The 17,078-nt window shown below is 47.2% G+C and overlaps 1 protein-coding gene and 1 long non-coding RNA gene across 3 annotated transcripts in view; one reads left to right on the top strand and one right to left on the bottom strand.

Annotated features, from left to right (window-relative positions):
* The window catches only part of ACSM1 (acyl-CoA synthetase medium chain family member 1), a 58,673-nt gene extending 56,016 nt beyond the window's left edge, over positions 1–2,657 (top strand). Inside the window, exons 12-14 of one of the 2 annotated variants that reach the window (XM_050774844.1) lie at positions 260–359; positions 1,567–1,686; positions 2,207–2,657. In XM_050774844.1, the coding sequence (XP_050630801.1) occupies positions 260–359; positions 1,567–1,686; positions 2,207–2,293 (307 nt within the window). In that variant the 3' untranslated portion in view covers positions 2,294–2,657. The remainder of the gene's footprint in view (positions 1–259; positions 360–1,566; positions 1,687–2,206) is intronic. The other variant, XM_050774843.1, reaches the window with a different exon arrangement.
* Positions 2,658–5,109: 2,452 nt separating this feature from the next.
* On the bottom strand, positions 5,110–16,156 carry LOC126944954 (uncharacterized). The gene is made up of 3 exons (XR_007722245.1): positions 16,034–16,156; positions 15,748–15,913; positions 5,110–5,202 (listed from the first exon to the last, which is right to left on the bottom strand). It is a non-coding gene; the product is annotated as an uncharacterized LOC126944954 (long non-coding RNA).
* Positions 16,157–17,078: the final 922 nt, after the last annotated feature.

Below are 17,078 nucleotides of genomic sequence, written 5' to 3'. Positions count from 1 at the left end.
GGAGGAGACAAAACATTCTCCCTCCTCCATCAATACAGGCAGTGAGGCAAGAAGCCGGGAGCACCAGAGTCTTGTATTTCTCAGCCTATAATGTCCAGCTCTTTACACTTTGGGCCCATGACACAGACAAGTCAGGCGTCTCTGGCTTCCTATGACCTCCACCCTCTGTGCCAAAGGAAGCTGCGACTCCAAAGCAGGAGATCTGGGGACTTGGTTCACCCCAGCCCCGGCATCTGCCTCAGAACCCTTCATCCTCCAGGTATCGCATTGGGCCCGCAGAGGTTGAGAGCGCTTTGATGGAGCACCCAGCGGTGGCGGAGTCAGCCGTGGTGAGCAGCCCAGACCCGATTCGAGGAGAGGTGAGGAGAACACAGAGATCATCATGTCTGCGCGTGCGCACTAGGAAAGCAGGTGCAGGGGAAACATCCAGGCTTTACCTGTGCAGCCTTAGTGGAAGGGCACAGTGTGCATGTGCACTTACATGGTGTGGTCACCAGGGGGCACTGTGGACTCTCTGTGGCTCTGAATGAAAGGATGCCAGATACTATTTAATGAGCTCTTATATATACCAAATCACTTAACTCTTACACAATGTAGTAATCTAAGAACACTTATGCTTTTTATAGATGAGGAAAGAGAAGCAGAAGGAGGTTAAGTAACTTGTCCACATCACGCAGCTAGTAAGGGGTGGAGGCAGAATGGCATCTCAGCAATGTGGCTCCAGAACATACATGCATTTGTATATTGAAAAGTATTATTAGGCCAGGCACGGTGGCTTATGCCTATAATCCCAACATTTTGGGAGGCCGAGGCGGACCGATCACCTGAGGTGAGAAGTTCAAGACCGGGCTGGCCAACATGGTGAAACTCCATCTCCACTAAAAATACCAAAAACTTAGCCAGGCGTGATGGGGGCGAGTGGGCGGAACCGGGGGTGGGCACCTGTAGTCCCAGCTACTTGGGAGACTGGGGCAGGAGAATCGCTTGAACCTGGGAGGCCAAGGTTGCAGTGAGGCAAGATCGCACCATTGCACTCCAGTCTGGGCGACAAGAATGAAACTCCATCTCCAAAAAAGAAAAAAAAAGTCTTTATTGATCACCTTCTATATGTGAGGCCTTGTGCAATAAAATATGGATAACACTGCTAATATAAAAATAATAAATTGCCAGTAATTATGAAATGCCCATTGGGTTTCTGGCTCAGAATTACATATATAATAACAGTAAAAATGATGAAAATATTGATGACAGGAGTAATAAATGTAAACTAGCTGGATGTTTTATATGTATTATCTCCTGGAAGCTTTAAAGAAACCAAATGAAGAATGGAGCCTTTATTGTCCCCATTTCACAGAAAAGGAAACTGAGGTTCAGGAGAGGTCAAATAACTTTTCAAGGCATGGAGTGGGAATTGGAAGTACAGGGATTTACACCTGGTCCTCTCCTTTTCCAAAACCACTGTAGGGTTCAGTGTCACCTTGTTTTACCACTCATTCAATAAACATTGACTTTTTAAGCTATGGAGTAGGTTGGCACTCACTGTGAGCCCATGCCTTCATTCTGCAGGTGGTGAAGGCCTTTATTGTCCTGACCCCACAGTTCCTGTCTCATGACAAGGATCAGTTGACCAAGGAACTGCAGGATCATGTCAAGTCAGTGACAGCCCCATACAAGTACCCAAGGAAGGTGAGTGAGGGCAGATGGAAGGGATTTGATGCCCCTGAAGAGTTCCCTGCTAGGACGGGCTAGGTATCACTGTAGGTAACAAACAGCCCCAAACGAAGGTTTACAACACTGAAGGCTCTTTTTCTGCTCATGCCTCATGTCCTCCATGGCTCTCCTGGGACCTGTCCTCCACATCCCCTCATTCTGCCACCAGAATAAAGGAGCAGCCTCCATGTGGGACCTGCCAGCTGCTCTAAGAGATGAAGGAGAGGGTGGTCAGTCTTGATGGCTCCCAACTCTTTTGCCTCAAGGTTATATGCTTCACTTCCACTCACATCTCCTGGGTCAAAGCAAATCCCATGGCTACATCCACCTTCTAGGGGTCAGAGGGAGAACCTGAAATACTTGGGGACTCCATTAAGGCCACCATATGGTATCAGCCTGCATGGGAGACTGCAGAGGGACAGAGGAGGAGAGTGGAGAATTGGTAGGAAATGGCAGCAGGACTGAGTCACTGTGGATTTGCTTTATCCTCAACCAGGTGGAGTTTGTCCCAGATTTGCCAAAAACCATCACTGGCAAGATTAAACGGAAAGAACTTCAGAAAAAAGAGAAGGGTCAGATGTAATCAGCAGTGAACTCACAACCCACTGTGCACCTAAGGCAAATCCCTGGCCACTCTAGTCTCCCCGCTATGGTGAAGATGAGGGTGGGGCATTGAGAGTGTTGATTTGGGAAAGTATCAGGAGTGCCATAATTCCAATGTTTTTGTTCTTTTAAGTTAAATTCAGTTACTCTGCTTCCTCCAAGTCCTCTGTATCTTTAGAATTTCCCAGGTGAGCACTCAGATTGCAAGTAATAAAATACTGATATCAACAATACCCTGTGTTGAGCATTTATTCTGGGAATTAACTTATGTTAAATGCCCTCCCTCTGTAATTCTCCCTAATCTCCAACCTGAGATATCTTGGGACCAGATTCTCCCTCCTGGCACCAGCATCTCAAGGTAGCCCTAAGCACCCTTCAACAGCCAGGACACACAGGTCCAGGAGGGATGCCCATGTGGCTCCAGGCACCTGCCCGTGGCCTGGGTGAGGCCCCAGCAAGGCCAGGGAAGGACGCATGTCCAGGGTGGTCAGCATTGACTTGGGGACTACACTTGCCTGCCAGACCACCTCTGCCGCCCCACCCAATGGGCTTCCGCACAATGGTCTTCCACCCAGTGGCCTTCTGCCTTTGTATCTCCCAATAATGCCCATGTGCACATGCATCCCAACCTAAACCTGGCATGCATGAGTGAGAGCCCCAACCTCTAGGGACACAGGACTCCTGTAGGCCTGCCATGGGCCTAGGAGCCCTGCCTCTAGCTTTCCCCAGTAGGAACCTACATATCAGCCCTTCCCAGTGACCCAGGAACTCTGTCCCCCAGCCCTTCCCAGAGGACCCCACTCATTCACCCTCCCAGGACCCAGGGTCCCTCCAACCCAGAATCCCTTGACCACAAACAATTTTCCTTCTTTGAATCTTACCTTCTCCAGGCATCCCCTCCTCACATCCCTGGCCTGGAATTCTATAACCTGACCCTTTTATCCATCCCTCCTTGGGGCCTAAAAGGGGACTACCAGGGGGTCACCAGGAACTTGGAAGAGCAGGGACAGAAAGGGTCCAGCCCGGGAATGAGAGGAGCACATATCGTCCCCTTCTCACCCACAGAGGTTCCTGGGTTTCTTAGGTGCACAAACCCAGGAACTCACAGGGAAATAAACAGACACCACAAGCACAGAGACACTAAGGCACAGAACCACTCCAGCTTCACTTGGCACAAAGGGGTATGGCCCACAGACAGGCTTACACACACACACACACACACACACACACACACACACACACCAGGAGATCACAGATACACAAGGCCATGAGACACAGCCCCACAGGGCAGATCCCACACACAATGGACACTCGTGCATACACACACACACACACACAGTCACAGACCTACAGGCAGAGAAACAGACACAGAACACAGACATTAAGAGAAACATAAACACACAAATACAGACACAATCAGGGACATCCAAAGGAGAGGCAAATTCACACACACAACACACACATACACACACACACCAAACAACACACATACAGATACAGAACACAGACATACAGAGACACTGTCGCAGCAGCACACATGCCCAGAGACACATTACACAGTCACAAACACACAGATTTGCACAACCAACACACACTCATTCAGGAAGACACACAAATATATGCAAAGATAGAGAGAAACAGAGCTGTCCAGAGACAGCTACACGGTGACATACTCACAGATACTCAGACACACAGGTGCATACGTGCAGATTTACACATCCAGACATGCACACACTCCCAGACCCCAGCCCACAGGACAACCACATGGTGATGGCACTCCACAGGGCATTCCTAAGGCAGTGGAGAGAATAGACCCAGACATGACCTGGCCCTCCCAAGCTCTCTTGGAAGGGCGTATGTTCCAGGTTCCAAACCCAAGGCTGGGTGTGTGCCCCTTTCCAGGCCTTCAGAAGGGCTGTTCCTGGACCCCAAAATGCCAGAGAGGCCAGGGTTGGGTGACTGTGGGGACAGGGGCACAAGGTTGAGCCTGGGACCCTGTGTGGGTATGTTTAGACAGGGCAGTGTTGCATGGCACTTAGCAGATCTAGGAAGTCAAGAGAGAAAGAGAGGTGTGCCCCCCAGGACCCTACCCTGGGCCAGAGTGGGCTGGCACCCAGGAATCAGAAAGAATGCGAAGGTTCCAGAGAGGACCTGTCCTTGGGTTGGGGGTTGGGGGATCAGGTGGGGGAGGGGACCTTGGAAGAGCATGGGCTTCTTGTGGATTGCCCACTGTGAGGCCCCAAGTACTGGGCCAAAGATTTGTGGAGAGGGAGTATAAATCCTCAGGGTATGCTGAGGCAGCTTCCAGACAGGAGGTTTGGCAGAAACCACAGTTCTGCTCCTGAGCCTCCCGCTACCCTGCCCCACGTGTCCTGCTGCTTCACTGATAGCTGATGGCCTTTCTCTATGACCTGTAGCTGAATCTCCCACCAGCGCTTGAGGACTTAGTTTGAACAAGATCCTTTCCCAGAGCCCCTTATCCTCCTCCTCCTCCAGGTGCCCAACAGCCATCCCTTCCCTTCCCTCCTTTTCCCTGCCCTCCCCATCCTCCTCCACTGAGATCCCACTCCCATCCCTATCCCCTTCGTTCCCCCAGTCCTAAGCCACTCCCACCTTTGTCCTGGCCACTTCAGGGTGCCCTGAGAGGACCAGGACTTACCTGTGTGGTGGCTGCTGTTTTGGCTCCTCTTGCAGGGGTTTTCTAGCCATCCATTCACCCTTGAAAGTAGATGTTTGGACCCACGGGGTTTCTTCCTTTTTGTTGGGTTGTGTCAGGTGGCGTAAAACTACACAGCCTGTAATCCCAGCACTTTGTGGGGGCCGAGGTGGGCAGATTGTTTGTGTCCAGGAGTTCAAGACCAGCCTGAGCATCATAGCAAAACCTCATCTCTACAAAAGATTCAAAAAAAAAAAATTAGTCTAGCCTGGTAGGGCGAGCCTGTAGTCCCAGGCTCAGGTGGGCAGATCGCTTGGACCCAGGAGGTGGAGGCTGCAGTGAGCCAAGATTGTGCCACTTCAGCCTGGGTGACAGGGTGAGACCTTGTCTCAAACAAAACAAAAAAGTGAAATGTCATTTGAGTTTTGTATCATCTGCTTTGATGATTTTTTAGAAACTTCTGAGTCATCCATGTGTTCTCCTCTTGGGAGCTGCCTCCAGGGAGTCTGTGTCCAATCAGAGTGAAGGGAGCCTGAGAAGCCAACCAGATGGGAGAGGAAAGGGTTGCACCCTGCTGGGATGTTTGCAATGTGGGAGTCATGAGGAGTGACATGGCCAGGATGTGAATGAGAACTCTATTGTCTTTTGTTTTGTAAAATGCGTCTTGTGTAGATCATTGATTTACCCAAAGCAGAAAGAGTCTTAAAGTCCTATAATTGTCCAAATAAAAAGAAATGACAGGTTTTTACTTTGAAAGTTTCCACCCTCACATTATAAGCCTCACCACTACCCTCAGGAGAGGGCACCTTATAGAGATGAGAGTATTTGTTCTGACCAGCATCCACCAGATTCCGAGAGAAGGATCTGGAAAACCCTAGTGATGAGGAGCAACCACTGCATCGAGGCAGAATCACCTCACATGAGTACCTCCAATTGAAGAAGAATTTGTTGTTTCTTTTGAGGTTATGAAGGAGGAAATGTCTTGATAATCTTTGTTGGAATTTTTTTCCCTTTACCTGGCTGCATTTTCATAGATCAGTTAAACTCTTTCCCTACTTCACCTCTGAAGACTTGGATAAGTTTTCCTCATTGCATTTTCCACCTTCACCCTTGCTCATGGCCATCGACTGTCAGAACCTAAGCTTTCCTGGCCCCTTTGGATCTCATCTAGGTAGAAGCCCACGACTGATAAGCTGCATCCAGATAGTTGTCAGATGTGACAAGAGTGCCCAATACAGGGGAGGCTTTTCTGGTTAATGACAAGATGGCCTTTGTCCTTCTCATGCATTTGATCCACATCTTTAACCATCGTGTCCAGAGCTCCTCGTCCCTTTCAGACAGAGGCTACTCAGAAAGAGTGTGGCCCTCCCAGGAGCCCAGGCTGAACTCACTTCCACTGTGAGGCTGAACACGAAGGTGCTACCGAGCTCAGATGCTGTTTTTTAGAGAGGTTTTGTTTGCACAAAACTCTGTCTTGGTATGTGGATTGGTCTGAATTACATTTTGAATGTATTTTCTCCCCCAATACTTGTAAATCCCTAGTGTTTGTAAAATAATATGTGTGCCTTTTGTGGTGGTGGTCACACATTCCCGAAAGTTTGTATTGCTTTCCATATGGATTTCCAAGGTTGCTACTGATTGCTTTAGGCGCAATGCTCTAACATATGAAAGTGAACTGTTGTAATTGGTTACTTGGTATTGTGCTTTTAACTAACTTCAGTTCTTACAGTTTTAGTCATAATTAAGAACATATGTTATACAAATCTTTATGGACTTTGAAAATCTGACACAAAGTGCCCTGTTTCAATAGCAAAGTGAACACTGATTTTCAAAAGTTAATGTTTTTACAAACTTGGGCTAAACAATCTGTGATTATTTTGTTGGAATATAACCCAGGTATTATTAATATAACAGCTGTCTACTCTCAGTTTTATGTATATATAAACATATCTTTATGTAATATTTTCATCTATAACTTTAAGACTTTTTTCCTATATTTTTCTTATTCTTTCATACAGTGTGGGCATATTTTTGGATATATTATAAATTATGTGATACAAATTTCTAAATATTTAAAAGAAGACCTTGACTTCTTGACCATTGTAACTTTGTATTTTCTTACCTCCATTTTAAATTGAGTTAAAAATTTCTAGGTAAAGTTCTGAAACTATTTTTTAAAATATTTGCAATGTTTTTGTCACATAAATGGAAACTCTTTCCAAGGGAGAGGATTGAGTTTGTGTCTCATATTTCCTTCCTACAGTTTAAGTGTTCTAAAGTCCCATATAGTAAATAGCATCTTTTTAAAGAATACAATTTGATTCCTTTTACATATGGATGCAGCAATTAAAGCATCACCACATTCCAGATTCAACACATTCCTTCCTCTTCAAAGTTTTCTCCTCTCCTTTTTAATATGCCTGTCCTTCTCCCTCCATCCTACTATCCTCCCTGTGAACTGCCATTTCACATCATGGAGTCATACAGGACAGGCATTCTTATTCCAGATTCTATAAAGTCAGCAGAATCATTTTCACATTGACCCATACTGTTTTAAATATTAATACTTTGTTCTTTTTTATTGCTGAGTAAAATGCCTTTGTATGGACATATGACAGTGTCAATCCTCTCGCTTGGAAAGAGATACGAGACTTGTTTTTCCCATTTGGTCTTTGTCCTGAAAACAAAAACCCAGAAAGCAGCACCTCTGCAAGATTTCCCTGTGTATCCTTGCATTTTTGCAACTCCATGATCAATTGACAGGGAAAAGATCCAATTGATAGAGTGTCTCAAATTGTTCAAACATATAGAACATGAATAATAATTATTTTCAAACTCTTGTTCACAGGAAAACTCACTGACATGAGACAAGTGACTTTTGGCAATTACTGTCAACATTTTACTATAAAAATGCTCATACATACAGCTTTGATTTGTTAATATTTTAATGAACATGACTTAACACATATCTACCCATCTTTCCATTCCTCTACCCATCCCTCAGCCCATCTTATTTTAGATGTATTTTCAACTGAATTGGAGGCATCAACATACTTCCTGCTGAATAGTTTAGCAAGACTAACATTAACTATAATTCAATATTTCTTTATAAAATTTTCTTCTAAAGAAGAGTGACATAGAAGAAAACATGCAAATCTTAAGTGTAAGTTTACTAACTTTGAAAAGTACATACACCAGCATAACCCACCCCCTTTTCAAGATCTACACTATTATGTCAACGCAGAAAGTGAACTCTCCCTCTTCCTAGACAATCCCTTTCTCATGGCAGGTTAATTTTGCTTATGCTGGAATTTTGCATATATAGATGCATGCCATGCCATAGGTATTCTTTTGTGTCTGCCTTATTCTGCTCAACACAATGTTTCTGAAATCATTCCCATTGTTGCACAGATCTCTAATTCAATCCTTTCCATTTTGGACCCAGCATATTCTGAGTTCAACCGGTTGAATGGCTATCTCCGTTTAATTCACCATCTTGAAACATTTAAAATTAAGATGTTTTCCAAGAATATACAGTTAAATCCGAGGAATCAATGTAGGAATGTTATCAGAAGGTGTTGGAACGTACTCAGGTGAAGTCTTTGTCTTAATTGATGTAAGAGTCTAATGGAATTAATATCAAGAATCTTAGAGAAATCCCCCAGTATTCATGCCATTTTTATGATCTCTACCTTGGTTATTTTTAAGCACTAAAATTTGATACTTATTTCTGAATGAAATCATCTCTTTATTGTATTTTCTTACTTACGCTGATCTTTAAATGGCAAAGATTCATGTAATGTAAGAAAGAAGTGTGAGTCAGAGGGATTCTTGTATCATACAATACATGACAAATAAATACAATGTCATATTCAATTTAAAAAATAAGTAAATATAAGTAAATGAGTAAATGTAAGTAAATAACTTTAAAGAAAAGATAATTACTTTACACCTAGCTTGTCTAACCCACAGGTGACAGGCCACATGTGGCCCAGGACAGCTTTGAATGCAACCCAAAACAAATGTGTAAACTTTCTGAAAACATTATGAGTTTTTGTGTGTGTTTTTTTAGCTCATCAGCTATTGATAGTGTTAGTATATTTTATGTGTGGCCTAAGTTGAAGAAAATTCTCCTTCTTCTAATATAGCCCAAGGAAGCCAAAAGATTGGACATCCCTGCTTTAGACCAAGAAAAAAGACACACCACATTCCCAAAGCCTAAGAAGACTACCAGCCATGCAAGAAGCATGAGACTGGGAACTTCCAATCTTTCTTGAAACAGTGGAATCCCCTGGTGATATCTGAGGGTCTGCTTACTTCTTGGAGGAGGCTGAAGGTTTCTAAGGATAATTATTTGTGACTGAAATACTGTAAATGTCATTGACCCTCCTCATTATTTCAACTGTTATTATTCCAGGTCATCAATTTTCTGCCTGACCATTTTCATCCTGGGCCTGACTTTTTTTTTTTTTAATTCCTTAGATGCTTATCATTGTTTTTGTGTTCCTGGGAATGGTATTTGCCATTTTCTTCTGGAATACTAGCCTTGATGTGAGTATGCTGACTTCCTGTAGAGGTATACTTGTAATCATAAATAAGAAGAAATTATTTTAAACAATTCATGGTTCTGGACTTCATTATGAATATTGGGTTTGACCAAAAAAAATCAGAAAGAAAATGATTTCTTAGCATAAGAATTATAAAAATAGCTGCCATTTACATTATGGCAATTAAATAGGTTTGTGTTTGTTTAGTAGGATGTCAACAGAGCTTTTGGTCAAAAGTAAGTTTTTTTGTTTGTTTTTGTTTTTTACCTTTGTGCTCTTTATCCATGAGGGCAAAGATCATGTAAAACAATTTTGAGCATATAGTAGTTGCTTAATTAATAGGCATTGGATGAGTTATTAATTTGTGATAATAGTTCTTTCCCCTCAAATCTGATTGTTTGTTATTATGTTAATTCTGAGTCCAAAAACACAAATATTTTAAGTATTGATTTCTTGGATTTTTTAATGTGCTATTGTGCTTATTTTAAAGGCTAGTAAAACTGATCTTCTAAACAATTGCTATTCTCCTAGTAAATGTTCCTTCAATGGTAATGGAAACCATGTGCAGACAAGACACCATGCAGCCCTTCAATAAGAGCTGGCAGGCTGACTGGATGAGAGGCTGGCTAAGGGGGTAGCTAGGAGGCTGATCGCGAGGAAGTCTGAGAGGCTGGCACTCAGACCTCTCTGAGAGACTGGCTGAGAGGCTGTCTGGCTTAAGAGCCAGACAAGAGGCTGGCTGAGAGGTGGTATGAAAGCCTGGCTGCCTCAGAGGTTGACTGGTTGAGAGGCTGGCTTAGAGGCAGGCTGAGAGGGTGACTGGCTGAGAGGCTTATGGACAGGTTGGCTGGAAGGCTGGCTGGCTGAGAGGCCAGTTAAGGGGGTCTTGGAAGCTGGCCAAGAAGCCAGCTGCCTGGATAGCCAAGAGGACACTTGAGAGGCTGGCCAAGAGGCTGACTTGGAGGCTGTTTGAGAGGCTTGTTGCCTGAGAGGCTGGCTCAGAAGCTGCCCGGTTGAGAGGCTGGCTTAGAGGCTTGCTAAGAGGCTAGCTGGCTTAGAGCTTTGCTCAGATGCTGGGTGGCAGGTTGACTGCCTGAGAGGCCACCCAAGGGTGTGGCTGGGAGGCTTGTTGAGAGGCCAACTGGGAGGCCAGTGGAGAAGCCGGCTGGAAGCCTGGCTGAGAGGTCAGCCGGGAGACTCCCTGAAAGGCTAGCAGTCTTGCTGACTGAGAAGCTGGCTGATAGGCTGGTCCAGAGGATGGTGGCATCAGAGGCTTCCAAAGAGGCAGGCTGGGAGGATGGCCTAGAGGGCTGTATAGGAGGCTGTGTGACAGGCTGGCTGGCTGAATGGGCTAGCGACTGGCTGAGAGAATGGCTGACTGAGAATCTGCCTGGATGAGAGAGGCTGGCTGCCTGAGAGGCTTGTTCAGAGGCTGCCTGGCTGAGAGGCTGACTTAGAGATTGACTGAGAGGCTGGCTGGGAAGCTGTTTGAGAGGCTAGGTGAGAAGATGACTGTTTCAAAGGCTGTCTGACTGACTGGCTGAGTTAGAGGCTTACTGAGAGGCTGGCTGGCTGAGAGGCTTGCTGAGAGGCAGGATGTCAGACAGCCTGGCTGAGAGGCTGGCTGCCCAAACGGTCAGTTGAGAGGCTACCTGAGAGGCTTGCTTGCTGAGAGGCTGGCTGGCAGGCTGGCTGGCCGAGAGGCTGGCAAAAAGGGCAGCTGTGATTCTGGCCAAGAGGATGGCAGTCTGGCTGGCCAAGAGGTTGACTGGAAGGCTAAATGAAAGACTGGTTGCATGGCCAAACGGCTGGCTGGGAGGCAGGCAGAGTGGCAGGCTGAGTGGATGGCTTGCTGAGAGCCTGGCTGTGAGGTTGCCAGGCTGAGAGGCTTGCTGAGAGTATGATTGGCTTAGAACCTGGGAGAAAGTCTGGATGGGAGGGTGGTTGGCTGGGGAACTGGCCAAGGGGCCACCTGGGAGGCTGGCCAACCAGAGGCTGACTGAGAAGGTAGCAGATAGGCTGGCTGAGGGTGGCTGCCTGAGAGGTTTGCTTGCTGAGAGTCTGGCTGACTAGTGTATTAAAGGCTGGTCGTGTGGCTTGCTGGGAGTCTGGTAGAGGGGCTGGTTGTGAGGCTGCATGATAGGTCTTCTAGCTGATATGCTGGCAGGCTGGCAGTCTGGCCAAGAGACTTGCTGGGTGGCTGGCCGAGTAGATGGCTAAGAGGCTGGTTGAGAGACTGGCTGCCTTGCCAGTGTAGAGGTAGGCTGAAAGGCTGGTCCAGAGGAGGCTGGCTGGGAGGCTGTTTGAGAGACTGGCTGGGGAGGCCGGCAGAGAGGCCAGCTGGTTGACTGGCTGAGAAGCTGCCTGGCTTACAGGCTGGGCTAGAATCTTGTCGAGAGGCTGGCTGGCTGAGAAGCTTGCTAAGAAGTTGGCTGGTTGGTTAGTTGGCTGGCCAAGCAATGCCGGGCCAGGATGCTGGCCTAGAGGACACCTGGGAGGTTGACCGACAGTCCAGCTGGGAGGCTTGCTGGGAGGCTGGTTGGAAAGTTGGGTGAGAGGCTACCTGGAAGCCTGGGTGAGAGGACACATGGGAGGCTGGCTCTGAATCTGCATGGCTGAGGGACCGGCTTAGAGGCTTTATGAGAGGCTGGCTTGGAGGCTATCTGAGAGGCTGGCTCTGAGACCTCCTTGCTGAGAGACTGGCTTAGTGGCTTGCTGAGGGGCTTGCTGGCTTTTTGAGAGCCTGACTAGCAGGCTAGCTGGCTGAGGCAAGTCAAGGGGGCGACCTGAAGGATGGTTGAAGGGCCAGCTGGCTCACTGGTCAAGAGGCTCGCTGGGAGGTTGGTTGAGAGGCTGGCTGATAGGCTGGTCCAGAGGATGGCTGCATGGGAGGCTGGTGAAGAGGCAGGCTGGGGGGCTGGACGTCAGGCTGTTTAGAGGTTTTAGAGGCCGTCTGGGGAGTCTGGCTGAGTGCAGGCTTTGTGGTTAGCCGAGTGGATGGAGGTGAGAATGGTGACTGAGAATCTGCCTGGCTGAGAGGCTGGGTTAGAGGCTTGTTGAGATGCTGGCTGGCTGAGAGGATTGTTGGGAGGTTGAGAGGCTGGCTGCCTGAGAGGCTAGCTCAGAGACCACATTGTTGAGAGGCTGGCTTAGTGGCTCGCTGAGATGCTGGTTTGCTGAGAGGCTTGCCGAAGGGCTGGTAAGCAGGCTAGCTGGCTGAGATACTGGTCAAGGGGGCATCTTGGAGGCTGGCCAAGAGGATGGCTGAGAGGATGGCTGGCTGCATTTCTGCCTGGCTGAGAGGCTGGCTTAGAGGTTTGCTGAGAGGTTGGCTGGCTGAGAGGCTTTCCGAGAGCCTGGTGGTATGTTACAGAGGATGGCTGCTTGACAGGCTGGCTCACAGGCTGCCTGGCGGAAAGGCTCACTTAAAGGCCAGCTGAGAGATGGGTTGAGAGGTTTACTTGCTTAGAAGCTAGCTGGCAGGCTGGTTGGCTGGCTGAGAGTTTGGTTGGTTGGCTCTCTTAAAGGCTGGCCAAGTAGCTTGTGAGGCTGGATGGCAGGCTCTCTGGCTGAGAGGTGGTCTGTCTGACTGGATGTCTGGCTGAGAGTCTGCCCGGCTGAGAGGCTGCCTGGTTGAGAGGCTGGCTTAGAGGCTTGCTGTGTGAATGGCTGGCGAGGCTTGCTGAGGTGCTGACTGGCAGGTTGGCTGGCTGAGATGCCAGCCAATGGTGCAGCTGGGAGGCTTGCCAAGAGGCTAGCTGACTCACTGGTATAGAGGCCACTTAGGAGGCCAGTCAAGAGGCCAGCTGAGAGACGGGCTCAGAAGCTGGCTGTCCTGCTGGCTGAGAGAGTGACTCAGAGCCTGGTCCAGATGTAGCTGCAAGGGAGGCTGGGGAAGAAGCAGGCTGGGAGTCTGGCCTAGAGGCGGTCTGGGAGGCTGTTTAACAGGCTGGCTGGGGAAACCAGCTGAGAGGCTGGTTGGCTGGTTGGCAGAGAAGCAGGCTGAGAAAATGGCAGGCTGAGAATCTGCCTGGCTGAGAGGCTGACTGAGATGTTTGCTGAGACAATGGCTAGCTAACTGTCTTGCTGAGAGGCTGGCCATGAAGCTGTTTGGGAGGTTGGCTGAGGAGGCTGACCAAGAAGCCAGCAGGCAGGCTGGCTGAGAGACTGGCTGTCTGGCTGTTCCAGAGACTGGTTGAGCAGAAGTCTGGCTGAGAATCTACCTGGCTGAGAGACCAGTTTAGAGGCCTGTTGAGAGGATGGCTGGCTGAGAGACTTCTAAGAATCTGTTTGAGAGGGTGGCTGCCTGAGAGGATGGCTGAGAGGCTGCCTGGCTGAGAGGCTGTCTTAGAGGCTTGCTGAGAGGTTGGCTATCAGGCTGGCTGAATGAGAGGCTGGCCAAGGTGGCACATAGAGGCTGGCCAAGAGAACATCTGGGAGGCTGGGCAAGAGGTTAAATGCATGGAAGCCTGGATGAGAGACTGGCTGGGAGGCTGTTTGACAAGCTGGCTGCCTAAAAGGCTGGCTCAAAGGCTGCCTGGTTGAGAGACTGGCTTAGAGGCTTTGCTGAGAAACTGGCTGTATTAGAGGATTGCCTGGAGCATGGTTGGCAGGCTGGCTGGATGAGAGGCTGAGCAAGGGTTTAGCTGGAAGGCTGGTCAAGATGCAGTCTGGATGGCTGCCTGCCTGAGAGGCTGGTTGCCTGGGAAGCTGGCTGAGAGGCTGCCTGCCTGCCAGTCTGGCTTAGAGGGTTACTGAGAGGCTGACTGGATTAGAGGCTTGCCTGGAGGCTAGCTAGTAGGTGGGCTGAATGAGAGGCTAGCTGCTTGAGAGGGCAGTTGAGAGGCTGGCCAAGAGGTTGGCCGGGAGTCTGCTTGAGAGGCTGGCTGCCTGAGAGGCTGGCTCAGAGGCTGCCTGATTGAGAGGCTGGCTTAGAGGCTTCCTGAGAGCCTGGCTGGTTGAGAAGCTTGCTGAGAGCCTGGCTGGTTGAGAAGCTTGCTGAAAGACTGGCTGGTTGAGAAGCTTGCTGAGAGCCTGGCTGGCAGGTTGGCTGGCTGAGAGGTCTGCCAAGGGGGTGGCTTGGAATCTTGCCCAGAGGTGGGCTGTTTCCCTGGTTTAGAGGTCACCTCGAAGGCTCACTAATGGATCGCCTGGGAGGCTGGCCAAGAGACCCACAGGCTAGCTGTCTTAAAGGCCAGCTGGGAGGCTGGCCAATGGCTGGGTGAGAGGCTGACCCAGAAAAGGGCTGGGAGGCTAGGCTGGCTGAGATGCTGGCTGGCTGAGAGGCTGGATTAGAAGCTGAGTGGCTGGCTGGCTCAGACACCTCAGAGCCCTGGTCTATGGATTTTCTTAACTATCAACTGACTCTGGACAGGTAGGGCTCTAATAATCTATAAATGAGCTCTAAATCAGGGGTTCCCAGTACATATCAGAAAAAAAGTCACTCATCCCGTGACACAGACTAAAATTGAAAATAGAAACAGTCATGGATTGGAAGAATATCAATAAACCCTGAAAAGAAATAGCACTGCTCCTTTTCTTCAAGTCGTATGGACATTTAACATTCTGTAAATTTATAGCTACTTTAACTTTCATATCTGCCCAGGTACTATCAATATGTATGAAGAGAAATGGGCATAAAATGACCAGAAGTACTGAGAAAAGGTGAAAGTATCAGAAATTAACTGAAAAGTTTTAGGGTTACACCTAGAATGTCAGAAGAGTACGACTACATGGAAATTTAATTTACTAATGGAGTTATATTATATAGTCCACAATAAACAATTTAAACAAAAAAAAAATGAAGCTCCAAAAAATGTAAATAAATGTTGCTTTTCTTAAAGCAGATCTCATGGTACAATACTGATTAATGAAGACATAGCCAGAAAATGTCTGCTCTCATCAGCACATATAGCTCCCATTCTAAAATGTTATTAGTGTTTTCTCAAATGAAAGAAAGATAAAGCCTTTGTGCTGACTTAAGGTGGGAAGGGGAGTTGGCCCATTTGCTTTCTAGGCTCATCTTTTCAGTTAAAAGTAACCAAGATGTTAGAGTGGGGCAATGTTCACAGTCAGTGGAGGAGACTGAGCTCTACCATTCTCAGGAGAGCATCTAAAAGACATTCAGCTGCGGCATCTGAGAAAAATAGGGTCCTGCCACCAAAGGAGACACATGTTCTCTGTAGTAAGTACTTAGAATTATGTTTCCAGGAAACATAATTGTCACCCCACCTGAGCTCTCAACCCCAAAAGGAGAAGCAGGCTGTGTGGATTGTGCAGCAGAAGTGGCTACCTTCACAGTGAGCTCTCCAGAAAGTTCTCTCTAGGCCCAGTTGTCCCTGGGCTGGCTCCTGACTCTTGTGTGTCTCCATGACTCTGCTTTTCCATCATTTCCCATCTAGAAGACACACAAAGAATTCACTTGAAGAAGAATTAAAACACCAAGTTCTTTACTAGACACTCAAAACTTCATCTTAAAACAAAAACATCCTTAAAAACGTCCATCACAGTTACCTACCTGTGCTGCTTGTAGACAGCCTTCCTCTCAGCCATCTCCCTCTGCAAGGTTTGAGCACAGAGCTGTGGGGAGAAAAATACATCCACTTCCTGACCTGGCAGACTAAGCCCAAAAGCAAGGGGGAAAAAAACTGCTCAGTTGTCAAGGGCCTTTCTTACAGAAGGGACGATCTGAAAAAAACCAACACATGAGAAATTGTATGTTGAGAGAGTCTAAAGGGCATGGCATTATCCACATCAGCACTGAAGGATCCTGTAGCTGCAGAGAGGAAAGCTCCTTACCTTGTGTCTATAGTAGTTTTCTACTCACCACCAAAGCTCTTGGGTGTCTTGAATTATTTTCCTATGGTTTAGAATCACTTTCATCAAATAAGCACCATTTCAGTATGATTTTTAAATAATCTGCCATGTTTCTGTTATCCTCACAACTGCACCCTTACACTAGCTATACACAGAAAATGTATTTCACACGGTTTTCAAAGTACAGTATGATCAAAACTGTTGCTATAATGATTCCTCCTCTTTTACTTCATGCCTGCTGGGTTCTGAGTTGACAATGTCCTTACCCACTGGGCACCATTGGGTACCTCATCCTTCATTGGGCATCTTTGATTATAAAGCTCTAGTCTCCTTGTATTAATATCCTTGCCATATTTCACAGAGTAGAAACAGCTGGGCACAATCCGTTTGAAAAAATGTGGTTGATCCTACAACACACTTTTCTAAGAATGACGGCGACGGATACCAGCCCTAGAATGGCAGAAATGAACTGAGTTTCTACACAGTCTGACCCGACTGGGGTCAGGAGATGTTTTGCTACTTCACATGTTTTGGTCACTGGTAAATCTGAAGGTATTTTGTTTTCTCTTGTGTGAATTCTCTCTCTCTCTAAATACGTCTTCTGACCACTTGTTTGTATTTCTGTCTTAACTGGATCTAAACATTGTACAAAAGTTAAAAGCAAAACACTCCGATGGAAGTTTCCCATGTGGCTGGTGTTCAGTTTCTGAACTCACTTGAAGGTGTGTATTTTTTCCATAACCAGT

Source organism: Macaca thibetana, chromosome 20 (assembly GCF_024542745.1).
Source record: "Macaca thibetana thibetana isolate TM-01 chromosome 20, ASM2454274v1, whole genome shotgun sequence".
NCBI lineage: Eukaryota > Metazoa > Chordata > Mammalia > Primates > Cercopithecidae > Macaca > Macaca thibetana.
This window is presented reverse-complemented; position numbering and strand designations above follow the sequence as displayed.